The sequence below is a fragment of the Podarcis vaucheri genome (assembly GCF_965113315.1).
Source record: "Podarcis vaucheri genome assembly, chromosome: 11".
Classification (NCBI taxonomy): domain Eukaryota; kingdom Metazoa; phylum Chordata; class Lepidosauria; order Squamata; family Lacertidae; genus Podarcis; species Podarcis vaucheri.
In genome coordinates this window covers 63,218,007-63,231,743 of record NC_138749.1, presented here as the reverse complement: position 1 = coordinate 63,231,743, position 13,737 = coordinate 63,218,007, and the positions used below count along the sequence as shown (strand labels likewise).

The following is a 13,737-nucleotide window of genomic DNA, read 5'->3' as shown; positions in this document are numbered from 1 at the left end:
TTCCCAATTACCTTTTAAATGATATGGAAAACAATGAACCACTGAGCTTCATCCCTGATCACTGGTTCCCATTTGCTGATACTCAGTTATCTTTCCACAAGGGCCAACATTGATGCCGAAATCCAGCATTGCCTGAGCTCTGAGAATGTGGCTTTCTCCCGATTGAAGTGCAGAGTGTTTGAGGACATTCGCAGGGAAACCAAAATGCTTGTTTACAAAGCTACTGTACTACCAACCTTATTATATGCTTGTGAAACATGGACCACTTATAAATGCTATCTCCAGCTCCTCAAAAGATTCCATCAACAGTGTCTCCGAAAAATTTTACACATCACTTGGGAAGACAGGCGAACTAATATCAGTGTACAAAGATCACCAGTGTTGAAGCAATGATTCTCCAACATCAGCTTCGTTGGACTGGTCATGTTGTGTGGATGCCTGATGATCGTCTTCCAAAGCAACTACTCTATTCCAAACTTAAAAATGGAAAGCGTAATGCTGGTGGTCAACAAAAGAGGTTTAAAGACTGTCTCAAGGCAAATCTAAAATAAATGTAGTATAAACACTGACAACTGGGAAACACTGTCCTGCGAGCGCTCCAGCTGGAGAACAGCCTTTACCACAGGTGTCATGGGATTTGAAGACACTCAAACTCAGGATGCAAGGGAGAAACGTGAAAGAGGAAGGCATGCTTGGCAAATCCACACCGTGATCAACTCCCGCCTGGAAACCAAAGTCCCCATTGTGGAAGGACATGTGGATACAGAACTGGCCTCAACAGTCACTTATGGACTCACTGTTAAAACCATGTTTATGGAAGACGATCTTACTCGGCTACGAGTGATCACCAAACAACAAGAAGAATTTTATTTATTATTATTATTATTATTATTATTATTATTATTATTATTATTATTATTAAATTTGTATACTGCCCTTCATCCAAAGATCTCAGGGCAGTTTACAGAATAAAACCACAAAGTATATAATACAAACAATAACAAAACAAACGCATCCACCCTGAATCCTGCTTGCTATAGCAGAAAAAACTCATTAAGAGGCACAAAGGGCTTTAACTTCTGAAGTGTAAGGAATACACAGGACTTGTAAGTAGGGTTGATGACACTTTTTCTGCAGGGCTCCTGTGCTTTTAACAATTTATTCAGAAAAAGTTAGCAGGTGAAGCTGCCTAGCACTGGGACACGGTACTGGCAAAAGCTTCACAATAAGTACCGTATTTTTCGCTCTATAACACGCACCCGACCATAACACGCACGTAGTTTTTAGAGGAGGAAAATCCGTAGGCATGCCACCCATAGGCATTCCCTCCATAACACGCACAGACATTTCCCCTTACTTTTTAGGAGGAAAAAAGTGAGTGTTATGGTGCAAAAAATACGGTATATGACAATAATGCTGCTACTTAAATCAAAGTGAGGTACTTGGCAATCCTGTTAAAATTAATACTGCTAAAACTAAGGCGCCAGGTGGCTTCTTTGAGAAGATTCTTCCTTCTTCTACCTACACAGAACAAACACCTAACCTCATTTTGCAACCCTAGAACACTGCCGTCTGTCCACTCAGTGAACACACTGGCAAGCCAGGAATGGTGTTATATAGCTCTCCTCCATACCTTACAAACAAGGACAAAAGTTTCAAAATATACAATCATCTCCTGAACTAATGATGCCGCAGATCCCAAAACAAAGCAATGCACTCTCACATATATGCTGCAGATCATCTGTATTTCTTTCTTGCTTCAGTCTATTTTTGAATCAACAAGCCTAACAAATGAACCCTGGAAAGTTAACAGTGATGGAGGAGAAGAGCGAGTTAGCAAATTTAAGCTGTGGTGATCAGCAGCTGCCAGGAGGCATTTATGCTCCAGTCCTAACTCATCTACCTGCCTATCTCTGTGTACAGTTTTACCTTCATTTGAACTTTCATTTGTCCTGCTTTGTCTCTTGCATCGTCAAGACTGCTCTCGTAAGTCAAGCTCTCTTCTGCTCCCCAAAGCTTCTGCAGCAACCAAAGTGTAGGCAGGAGGAAAGGAAGTCCATTCAGACCTCAAGGATCCTTGATCCTTGGACCACACTAGAGAATGGTTAATGTTCCACTTTCCCCTATCAGCGATTGGCAGCTGTCTTTATGGCTGGATTCTTCCAGCCGCTCAGCAGGTTACATACCAAGTCGCTTTCTTGCACAACACTTAAGCAACAACCAGGCCAAGACGCCTGGCCAGCCTGGAGTGGCTTCACTCTATGAAGCTTATTCCACTATAAACACCAATGTACTTCTCCACCCCCGATGAGATACTCTGCGATTCCTCACTAGTCTAAGTTAAATAATAATGGGAGGGAGTTAAATTTTTGAAGCTCTTATTAGGAACCTGTCAAGCAGGGCTGGGCCAACTAACCACACAATCTCGGCTTTCAGTTTGAAAGGGGGCTGGTAAGATAATATAGCTGCAGTCCCATTTTCAAGATTTTCTGCAACGTGATTTAAAAGCCAGTTTGCATGCAATTCTAGTTTAGTTTGATTGATATCACTACCTGTGACATAAATGTAGCTTGCTTTATGTTTTCTTGGCATGCATTTTCAAGGCAGAGAGGAGCTTAGCATTAAGGAAAACTAAAAGCAGTTCTGAAAAAGATAAATTGCTTTGGCATTGTTGTTCTTTGATATTTGTCAGGACATCATTTGTGTGTAAGCACTTGGTAGTTTCTAAAGAATTAACTAATGCTTGACATTCCTCTTGTACAGATCAACTTGCATCTTCAGCTCTAGGGTCTGAACTCAATGTGACATGCAGCTATGTATTTTTTAAAACTCTCCAAGCAGAAACCAGGAGATTGTGTGAGAGGGAGAACACTGGGAGAAAAGGGGACTTCTTACACGTTTTTCTTTTGGTTGTTTGTCTAGTTAAAGTTTTTCCCTAGCTGCTTTTCCTCTCCATAAGGCCAAAGACATGAATAGACACATCTCATTCACCACCAGAGGAAGGCGGGGGAGCATGTTCACTGCGTATTTCTGAAGGGGGAAATGGCTAAAGGACACCAGCATACTTCTGCTACAAAACCCATCTTTTTAAACTGCCTTTTTATATAGCTCTCTTAGAAAATACAGCAGGACAACCAAACCAAGCTGAAACACTTCTAACTTACCTTTTTAATGTTAGTTACTGCTGCTGCATTTGTTATTTTTAAAAAATATTATTTTAGATCATTGCAATTGTGCTTTTATGATATTGTGAGCAACCTTGGATGCTGTCCTGAGAAAGGTGGCATGTAAATAATTTTATTACACAAACATTTTTTTGGTTTTCTAAAATACCATTGAGTATAAGATATATATAACTGCAGGTGTCACTTGGATGTCAGACACATTTCAACAGAACATCTATAGTTATTACAGGTCCACCTTTTTTGGTACAACCAACATGGAAACTGACAAGTTCAACTACTTGCCAATCTGATCAACTGAAATTTTGCCAGGCTGTCATCTACAAAAGATAACCAATTTCTAAATTTGCACCCATTTTTAACTGGCTAGTAGACATTTATATGCAGTTAAATTAGTTGCAGCAGCAACCCTCTTTTTAGCAACATGCAGAAAAATCCTTCACATATTTAATCAGAAGTTCCACTATGTTTAATGTGGTTTGCTCTCTTGTGCAGTCTGTTTCAGATTTCCAAAGGCTATATTCCATATATACAGTATTTGAGAAATAATCTCTTGCCATATTTCCTCTTATTAGTTCCAAAAGGTAGCCAGAGTTCAGGTACCCGCTCTATATTTTGTCTACTTTCCAGAATGTATGCTATTTTTGTTCCCCCCTAAGAGGCGGATGAAGCAGTTTATGTTTTCTTTCTAGAGAAGGGTTTTTCGTCACATATAAAAAACTCCTCTGAGGCTGCTTCTGTTGGTTGACTATGCAGAGTGAGTGTGTTTAATACTATTAAACCATTTCATATAGAAAAAACATAAAATTGTTTTAATTGTCTTCATATATTTTATATATGTTTTATTTGTGTCTTTATTAAGTCACTTTGAAATGTATAGGAAGCTATTAATATATTGAATTAAATACTGTAATGTTAATTTATTTTTAAAAATCTAACAGAAGCATAATCTGTACTTAACTGTTCAGCGTGTAAAGCAAGGAGATAAGCTAGTTCATGAAATTAATGGACTGCAAACTTGTTATAAGGATACAAAAACATCATGGATTTTGAAGATTCAAGAATTTTTAAATAAAAAATTAGAAAGCAAGTCTTAATTGACACAATTCATGATTTAGAGCTATAATTTAATTTTTTCATCTTGCTTTACAGGCCCTTGTTTAGTAATTTATGCTGATGGACTATTCACAGAAACAAATCCAACATTTATTTACATTTGCCAAGCACTGCTGTTTTGCAAAGCTATTTCTATAGCCTTTTGAAGAGAATCATTAAATTGAACTGCAGTTGCAAAAAGGCTGTCAATTTAAGGGTGCATTCATTTCAACTTTTCTGTCTCCAGTCCTTAACTTTTCGTAAACAGTCTATTAGAAAAGTGTCTGAAATGCACTTCTACTGAAAAACAAACTATGCATTCCAAACTGAAGCTACTAAAAACACATTATAATTTTCTTCCAAATTAAGTAATGCTTGTATCAAAATCTTAAACACTGCAACAGAAAAGTCGGCCTACTTACCTTCATTCTGATCACTAAAACATAACGTTTTTGTACCCTTCAGCCACTGGATCTCAGTCTGAAGTTTCCATCTCATTCCCAATCAGATAAAGCTTGCTTAGCACTAGCAACTAGTGGAAACAATGCCGAAAAGCAATGATTACAAATTTCCATGGGCTTGCACTTAAAAGCTTTAATGAGATGGAAAAGAGATGGCCTCTGAAAACTGGTGAAATGTTTGTACTGCAATTAAACTGAAGAGACTATCACCTGGTAATCAGAATCATGTGACACAATCTGGTTTCAAGTTTATATACCACATTAGGGAAATGATTAACATTCACGTCACTTGTTTCAAGTTTCAACAACAGTAGGGTTCAAAATAAAACCTTTCCAATGAAAACAAATTCAGATTTTTCAAGAGTTTATTGTGCATCTCTATTGCCATCTAAAGAGTCTGGTTTATAACTGTTTGCATTATGATGGCTACAGAGCAATTTAGGCGACACTAGTTTCTATTTTATCTCAACAGTACTTACGATAAATGCGATTGTTCTCAAATGGTACCAGTTGCCGCAAAATAAAGTGGACGAAGTATCTTCAGGAAACTTGTTCATGTCTGTATGTAGCCAAATATGTCTTTACAACTATAAGCTCTGGGACCTTTGGGTAAATACTGGGTTGTAGTCAACAAACTGTTACTTCAGATTAGACTCCCTGAAATTACTGGATCTTATTTTGTCATGGGCCTGCTCTGAGTAAGTTAATAGACGACAAGTCACAGAAAATTAACAAATTCAATCTGTGTTCAGGTCTTGCTGCATATTTGCAAAAACCATCTTGCCAATGTACCTGTGAGTATATACAAGGAGACCAGCAAAGTTTCCGCTCCCAGTCTAAATTAAGGTATGTGCCTATTTTCTCCTGCCCCAAACCTCATTGTCAGCTCAAATCTCCCTCTCCATTCCCATCCAAGCACTTGTTCCGGAACTTACATACACTGCAATATTCACAGCAGAAAAAGAGGCAAGCTTATTCTACACCTTTGGCTTTCCCACATAATTTCTAAATACTGCCTTACTTTCTTTCTATAGATTTCCACATTCTCCTTTTGCAACCCATAATATGGAATGCTAGTAAATGGACAATACTTAAGGAAGCTTAACCTCCCCCCCCTCCTGCCAGCCCCTTCCCCCAATCAAATATATGATAATCAGATTAAGAGAAAGGGGGAAAATTCATTTAATTTATTCTCCTTGGTCAAGAGAACGATGACTGGTGCTTCAAAATCACAACAGGATACTGAAATGAGAAAGGCTGCAACATTATCTTTTTTTACACTGTGTGAGGGAGCAATCTACGTTCACAGCCCTCCTCACCTGATCAAGCTGAGGTTGCAGTTCTGTACCTCTTCATACTTGAACTCAATGGAACTTGCTTCTGAATAGACACACATAGGATTTCATTGTGACTCTCTGATTTAAAGCTATATAAAATGTGATGGAGAAAATAATTTCATACCGTATCATTTTGATGATTCCATTTTCTTTTGAGTCTACGGCCTCACTAAACTGAAAAGGTCTGTACCTGCCTACCTTTTACAGTACAAAACTAGCTGCTTTTAGATACTGTAGGTAGTGAATGTCCATTCCAGTACAATGAAAAGGATAAACTGTTAGACTCTATGGTGGCTATTGTATGCATGGAAAGAGAACTGGCTAGGCAATAGACAGATGAAAGAGGATACTGGGAGACATTTAATGAATAGGAAAATTAGTCAATAAAGAAAGACATTGAAAATAGCTTGTGTGTAATCACATTATATTATGATAAGAACTGATCTGAAGAGCTACCGTATTTTGTGCCCCATAGGACGCACCTTTTTTTGGGGGGGGAATAAAGGGGAAAAAATTATTTCCCCCCCCAGGTGCGGGGCTGGAAGAACCAGGTCGGGGAACAGCGGGAAGGCGCGCTCCGCCTCCCCGCTGTCCCCCGAGCTTGTGGGGCTGGCGATGGGGAGAAGTGCGCTGAGCCCGGGACTGCAGGCAGCTCTGCGCGGCCATCGGGAGCCGGTCTCCCGAGGGTTGCGCAGAGCTTCCTGAAGCCTGGAGAGCGAGAGGGGTCGGTGCGCACCGACCCCTCTCGCTCTCCAGGCTAAAGCAAAAGCCTGCATTCGCCCCATAGGACGCACACACATTTCCCCTTCATTTTTGGAGGGGGGAAAGTGTGTCCTATAGGGCGAAAAATACGGTAAATGATTTTGATTGGTTTAGGAAGATGACACTGGGTTGCATCTATTAAGATTGCTGTGATCCTTTGATTGGTGAATAGAAACCATGTGTGTAATCAGAAAGTGTATAAAAAACACCATTGCTTTTGAAGTGGTTATTTACAGCCTATTGCTAATTGTTGAGGCTGTCCCTATGCATTATTTGCATTTCAAAAGGCCTATCAATAAAGACTTGGAGTCTGCATCCTTTTCTTTTGGGTTTCTACGAGGGATACCTCTAGTCTAAATTTATCCAAGAAATGTACATAAGTATACATTTGGACTTAAAAGTACAGTGGTACCTCGGGTTAAGAACTTAACTCATTCTGGAGGTCTGTTCTTAACCTGAAACTCTTCTTCACCTGAAGACCACTTTAGCTAATGGGGTCTCCCGCTGCCGCTGCACGATTTCTGCTCTCATCCTGAAGTAAAGTTCTTAACCTGAGGTACTATTTCTGGGTTAGGAGTCTGTAACCTGAAGCATCTGTAACCCAAGGTACCTCTGTAAAAGATGATGTGCAGAACAGTGGAAACATAAAAACCTGGGCTGTGATAAGTCTAATCATATTTTCCTTTCTGCAGCTAAGGAAAAAGTACAATGTGTACACTGTTAACACTGAATGTACATTCTTAAAAGCCACCCCCAACCCCAGAAAAGCTTATTGACAAAGCATCCAGGCACACAGCGAAAGTAACGTTTTCAAATGAGATAATCAATATGAGCATTACTTCATAGGGTTTTTTTTAAAAAACAAATTTTACTGGAGATTTTATTACACAGTGAAAAGTATTTCTACAAATATGCCAAAGGTATGGTGGATTAATAAAGAAATGTCATTTAACTTGAATAACACTATGAAATGATTAGCAGATCTGAAGCTGAAGTCTACTGGTAAACTCTCTAGTTTCACGTAGTCATTCCTAGCAAAGAATATTAAATGGTAACATTCATACTTAAGTCCAATATCTGACAAGCACATGATACAAAACACAAAGAATCAAACATATTAACTAGGTAGGATTGGAGCCTTCCATCAATAAGTCCCAAGAAATGTGCCCAATTGTCTCACATTGCTCAGCATGGTTCCTTTTCCTTGTCCATCGCGGTCCATGTATTTGAAGGCTCAAGCCAAAACGCAATCAGCTCCTGACATCATTTTTACTCTCACACCACTCTCAGAAACGCTTAAAGAAACTTGTACCATGGCATTGGCAAAAAAAATGACATCCATTGCCCTCATTCTGCATAGAAGTGTGGATTTTAAAAAAAATATATTTTTTGGTTAAGCAACAATATTTTTTGTCTAGCAACAAAGACAGCACAGATCTCAACTGAGTTATTTGACCAGGTTCAACTTAGAACACACCATTCTGACTTTTTCAATGAAGTAAGTACCAACTACAGTACGTGTATTTTTTTGTCAGCATACATCCATTTTCAAATGTTCCAATATTTCTCCAAGCTTCATGCTCCCTTGATTCTGTATGTGTATACCATCAATTTTCTAGACAGTCCACTGATGGTTCTTTTGCCATTCTTTCTTTTTAAGAAGTTTTCCTTCCTTCAAAGCATATTTTTCTCCAACCGGTTATCATCTCTGCTTACTTTTCCAAGCAAAAGAAGAAACCAACTTCAGCAAAGTAACTTGAGAATTAATCAGATTTCAGGTTTCCATTTCTGAGAGGCAAACACTGCTGGACCGTCTTGCATCTATTGCATCGTCTTTTTCTAAATCCAGAATATCAGACAAATCAATAGCAGGCAATGGAGACCTCCAGTACTGGAAGGAGTTGTAGCGCCAAACATCATCTTCAGGCTAGGAAAATAAAACATAATTAACAGATATCACTTCAGCAGAAAAATGAACACCTCTAAAAAAGAACTTTGCATTGACAAGCCAAATCTACAAACTGTTTTAGAATCTCTATTTTTGAAAAATTCCAGTCTAGTGAAAATTAAGAGCCAGGATCTAAAGCAAAGAACATGTGCAATGGAGAGAGAGAGACTCACACAGCCAAACATTTATCCTAAGAACACAAGGAGGGTCTGCTGGATCAGGCCAATGGTCCAGCTATCGCAGCATCACGTTCTCAGATGCCTCTGGGGAACCTGCAAGCGTGACCCCCCCTTTCCAGCAACTGGAATTCAGAAGCATACTGCCTTTGACTGTGGAGGCAGAGCAAAGCCATCATGGCTAGGAGCCATTGCTAGGCTTATCTTCCATGAATTTTTAAAATCCTTTTTCAAAGCCATCTAAGTTGGTGGTCATCAATGCCTCCTGTGGGAGAGAGTTCCATAGTTTAATTATGTGCTGCGTGACGTACTTGTTTTGTCTGTCCACTATGAGGAAAGGATGCAGCGTTTGGGACTGTTTGGTTTAGAGAAAAGGTCAGTAGCCTATAGGGGAAGTTACTCCAGCCCCTTGATCATTTTGGTTGCACTTACACTTGTTTACACTGAACTGCACTGGCCTTTTTACAGCCATCCACTCATATGGAGAGGTGTTTTTGGAGCTCTTCACAATCCTTTTTGTTTTAACGATCCTGAACAAATTAATATCATCAGCAAATCTGGCCACCTCACTGCTCATAACTAACTCTAGATCATTTACAAATTAAAAAGCACAGGTCCCAATACCAACCCCCTTGGAGACACTCCAATTTCTTCATCGCTCTATCGGTAGAACTGTCGATTTATTTCTACTCTTCATGTCACTTAACCCTCAAGAGTCCCTCACCTCTTATTCCATGACTGCAAAACTTAATCAGGACTCTTGTTGAAAGCTTTTTGAAAATTCAAGTACACAATGACAACTGGATCACCTTTATCTATAAGCTTTTCATAGTCTTTATATGTTTAACAGTATTTTCCATCAGTTTTCCCAGGACAGACATTAAGCTAACTGGCCTGTAATATCCGGGATCTCCCATATTCTTGTTTGAAAAAATTGTGTAACATTGGCCACTTTCCACTCATCAGGTATGGAGGCTAATTTTGGGACAAATTACATATTTTTGTTAACAGATCAGCAATTTTACATTTGAGTTCTTTCGGAACATGGGGATTGATACCATCCAGAACCAGTGATTTTTCAGTTTTTATTTTGTCCATTAGGCCTAGAACTAGTTGTTCTCATAGTGACAGTTATTGCTGCTAAAATAAGCTACTGTTCTCTATCTGCACAGTTCTCACCCTCACATGCATTTTTTTCTTCGAGTCTATCTAGCTGCATTACCTGCTAACAATCACACAGAGAAAGAAATAAAGGAAAGAAAGATCCTACCCTCACATCAAGCAAAATAGATTTAAGAAACAGTTTAACTTGCACCCCCTCTGGTGGATTGGCTGGAGAACAAAAAATAATATCCTGGGAAATAATTACTCGGAATTACAACACGGTCTTGTACTTAGCCTGCCAAAGATCTGCAGTTTTGCTGGCTTTGGTGGCCAACCCAAAATTTGTGGTTGGCAGGATCATGACTTCCCCCCCAAAAGGTGGTCTTATGCTGTGCTGCAGAAATGTCTGCACAATGTGGGGCACACTCCCCATATCCTCTCCCCAGCTCCACAAATGAAGCTGGCAATGGAACTTGAGGATTCAGTGAAAAGCATAAACAAATGTCACACTCCTCCAGCTTGGAACTTGACTTGAGGGAAGAAGGAAGCAGCTTACTTTGATTCTCTGCATGCCAGGCACTCAGAATGAGAAAGAAAAGTGGGAAGGCACCAATTACAGGGAAAAGGAAGACCAGTGAAGACCAGGAAGATTTGAGTTCTGCAAATGCTGAACAAAATACAGTGGTACCTTGGGTTAAGTACTTAATTCGTTCTGGAGGTCCGTTCTTAACCTGAAACTGTTCTTAACCTGAAGCACCACTTTAGCTAATGGGGCCTCCCGCTGCCACCGCACGATTTCTGTTCTCATCCTGAAGCAAAGTTCTTAACCCGAGGTAATATTTCTGGGTTAGCGGAGTCAGTAACCTGAAGCATATGTAACCCGAGGTACGACTGTAGACCACTACCTTCCGCTGAACGTTTGAGACAAGGGAGAAGATGCGAATCATCCCCCTCCCTACAGATACTAGAAGCTGCAGTATGTATTATTACATTTTGAGGGGAAGAAATGTATAAAAAATTCAAATAGCAAGGATTATTTCTTTAAGGCAACTGTTTTCGATCTTTTAATCCAAACATGCATTTGAGGACCTTTGTGTAAAAGGGCCAATTCCACTGACTGAAGAGCTCAATCATATGGAATCATATGGAACACAGAATTATAGAGCTGGAAGAGACCCCAGGGGTCATCTAGTCCAACCCCTTGAAATGCAGGAATGTAGGAATCATAACTAGATCATACAAGACATATTTTGTTTACTAAATAAAAGTAAGATAAACATGCTACATTCTATCACCTTCTAGGTCATCAGAAAATGTCCTAATGCAAATTCAAAATTTTCCTGAAACCCACTTCACTTGATTTTAGCAGCATGCACACTGCTTGCTCACTTTACACTATAGTTTATTTTAAACTGTGGTTTAAAGTAACACGCTAATGAAGCCAATAGAGATATATAAAATAATGAATGGTGCAAAAGGGGAAATATTATCCTTTAGGTTATAATATCAATAGTAGCATAACTCAAGAGCAGCTAATGAAATTGATTAACAATATATTAGAGAAACAAAGTAAAGTATTTCACAAATGCATAATTCGTTAATAAAAATTACTGTGGTGATGATAACCATTATGATATATAGCTTTAAATTTATGTAAATTTATGAAAGGTTTCCCAATAGCCATGATATCTAAATATAATGTTGATTGAGAAACTGAATCAGTTGCTGACAGACTGCCCCCTTTATGGCTCTACCTATGGGCTACTCGTAGGTGTTTATTGTGGGATCAGTGCTGCTCAGGGGTGCAAATTTTTCACAGCGTCTATACAGCGATGTCAGGGACGCGGGTGGCGCTGTGGGCTAAAGCCTCAACGCCTAGGGCTTGCCGATCGAAAGGTCGGCGGTTCGAATCCCCGCGGCGGGGTGCGCTCCCGCTGCTCGGTCCCAGCGCCTGCCAACCTAGCAGTTCGAAAGCACCCCCGGGTGCAAGTAGATAAATAGGTACCGCTTACCAGCGGGAAGGTAAACGGCGTTCCGTGTGCGGCTCTGGCTCGCCAGAGCAGCGTTGTCACGCTGGCCACGTGACCCGGAAGTGTCCCCGGACAGCGCTGGCCCCCGGCCTATAGATGTGAGATGGGCGCACAAACCCCACAGTCTGTCAAGACTGGCCCGTTCGGGCAGGGGTACCTTTACCTTTATACAGCGATGTCAGCATCAAAATGTCAACCCATAATTTCTATTTACATATTTCACCACATAGTACCATGGCAGGTGACATTCGCTCAACCCAATTAAACCACGTGCAATACATTTACATTAAGTGGGAGGAATATTCTGATCGCACCCTCGGCTCCCAAAGGCACGTGCAGAAAGGTGTGTTAAAAAGTATATAATGACAACGCCAGGGGCACTTTGGGGGCACCTGGCTGGAGGCTGCTGGAAATGGGGCACCCCTTGGACCAAGCTTGGGCTACGCTTCGCGAAATACAGGAAAGGGATTTACTTCAGAAGCCTTCCCTCCATTGCCCCTTTCCTCACTTGGGGGGGGGGGGCTGCTGCAACCTGGTCCTGCCCCAGACGCCGCCCCCCCCCGACCCGCGGGGCTCTCCAGAGGTTCGGGACCCCCGGCTGAGGGTCCTGCGCGGGGTCGTCCCCCCCCGCCGCCTCCTCCGGGCCTCCCTCGCAGGGCTGTTGTGCGGATTCAGGAAGCCTCTTTACCTCCTCGAGAGGAGCCTTGGGGCGGCCGCCCCTCGCCGACACGGAGCCCGGGGGCCGCGAGAGGGCCGGGGCGCCAGCAACGCCGCCCCCCGGGGCCACCCAGGGCCTCTTGGCGGCCCGCAACGCCTCCTCTTCCTCCTCCTCCGCCCTCTTGCGCTTCAGGCAGCCTCCTCCTCCTCCTCCTCCTCCGCCCGGCGGCTCCTCCTTCCTCTCCGCCTCGGCCCGGCGGCGCTTCAGGAGCGGCGGCGCGGCAGCCGCGAAGCTCTCGCACCCGGGCGCGTGACACGCCAACGCGCCGCGCTTCGCCATGGGGGCCGCCGCGCTCCACGCCTCAAGTGCGCACGCGCGGGGAGCCCTCGCCGGCGCCCCCTGGCGGAGACGCGCCTCCAGAGCGGCCTGGCGAGTAGCGCTCCCCGCAAGCGCGCCGAGTGCGCGTGTGAACGCGGCAACCCGAGACACGCGCAGAAGAAAGCAAGCTTCCTGGGATGCAACGGGAGTTACTTCCGACTCCACATTCTTAGGATCGCTCTGGGATCTCAGCGCAAGGGATAAGGCCTCTGCCCAAGCAACCCCCCCCCGGGGAGGGGCAATGCCAGAAGCAAAAGCAGGCAGGGGGAGGGAGGGACGGAATGAATGGCACCCTCGCAAAATCGTGGTTTCTACCCACACACACTTTCCGTTCTTCATGCAGGCAAGGAAGAAACTTACCACACAGTTCATGAACAAATTTCGGCCAGGCAAAAGCACTTGAGGGCATGGAACAGGGAAGGTGAAGCAAGTGCATCTAATTAGATAGTTAATTAAGTAGTTGCTGAATTTTAATGTTCATCTATAAACAGTTCTTTGTTATATCAGCTGCATGTGGGTTGACTTTGTAAATTAAGAAATCAGTGCTAAACAACTTTTCAAACTTATACATTGCATTTTAAGTTAAACCAGATAGAGGCGATTTTT

At 42.0% G+C, this 13,737-nt stretch overlaps 1 protein-coding gene across 1 annotated transcript; it reads right to left on the bottom strand.

Moving 5' to 3' along the window:
* Positions 1 to 7,685: 7,685 nt before the first annotated feature.
* LOC309542750 (uncharacterized protein C9orf40 homolog) lies at positions 7,686 to 13,093 on the bottom strand. The gene is made up of 2 exons (XM_082241688.1): positions 12,784 to 13,093; positions 7,686 to 8,764 (listed from the first exon to the last, which is right to left on the bottom strand). Exons 1-2 carry the CDS (start codon positions 13,090 to 13,092, stop codon positions 8,612 to 8,614), a joined length of 462 nt encoding a protein of 153 aa, XP_082097814.1. The 5' UTR covers position 13,093; the 3' UTR covers positions 7,686 to 8,611.
* Positions 13,094 to 13,737: the final 644 nt, after the last annotated feature.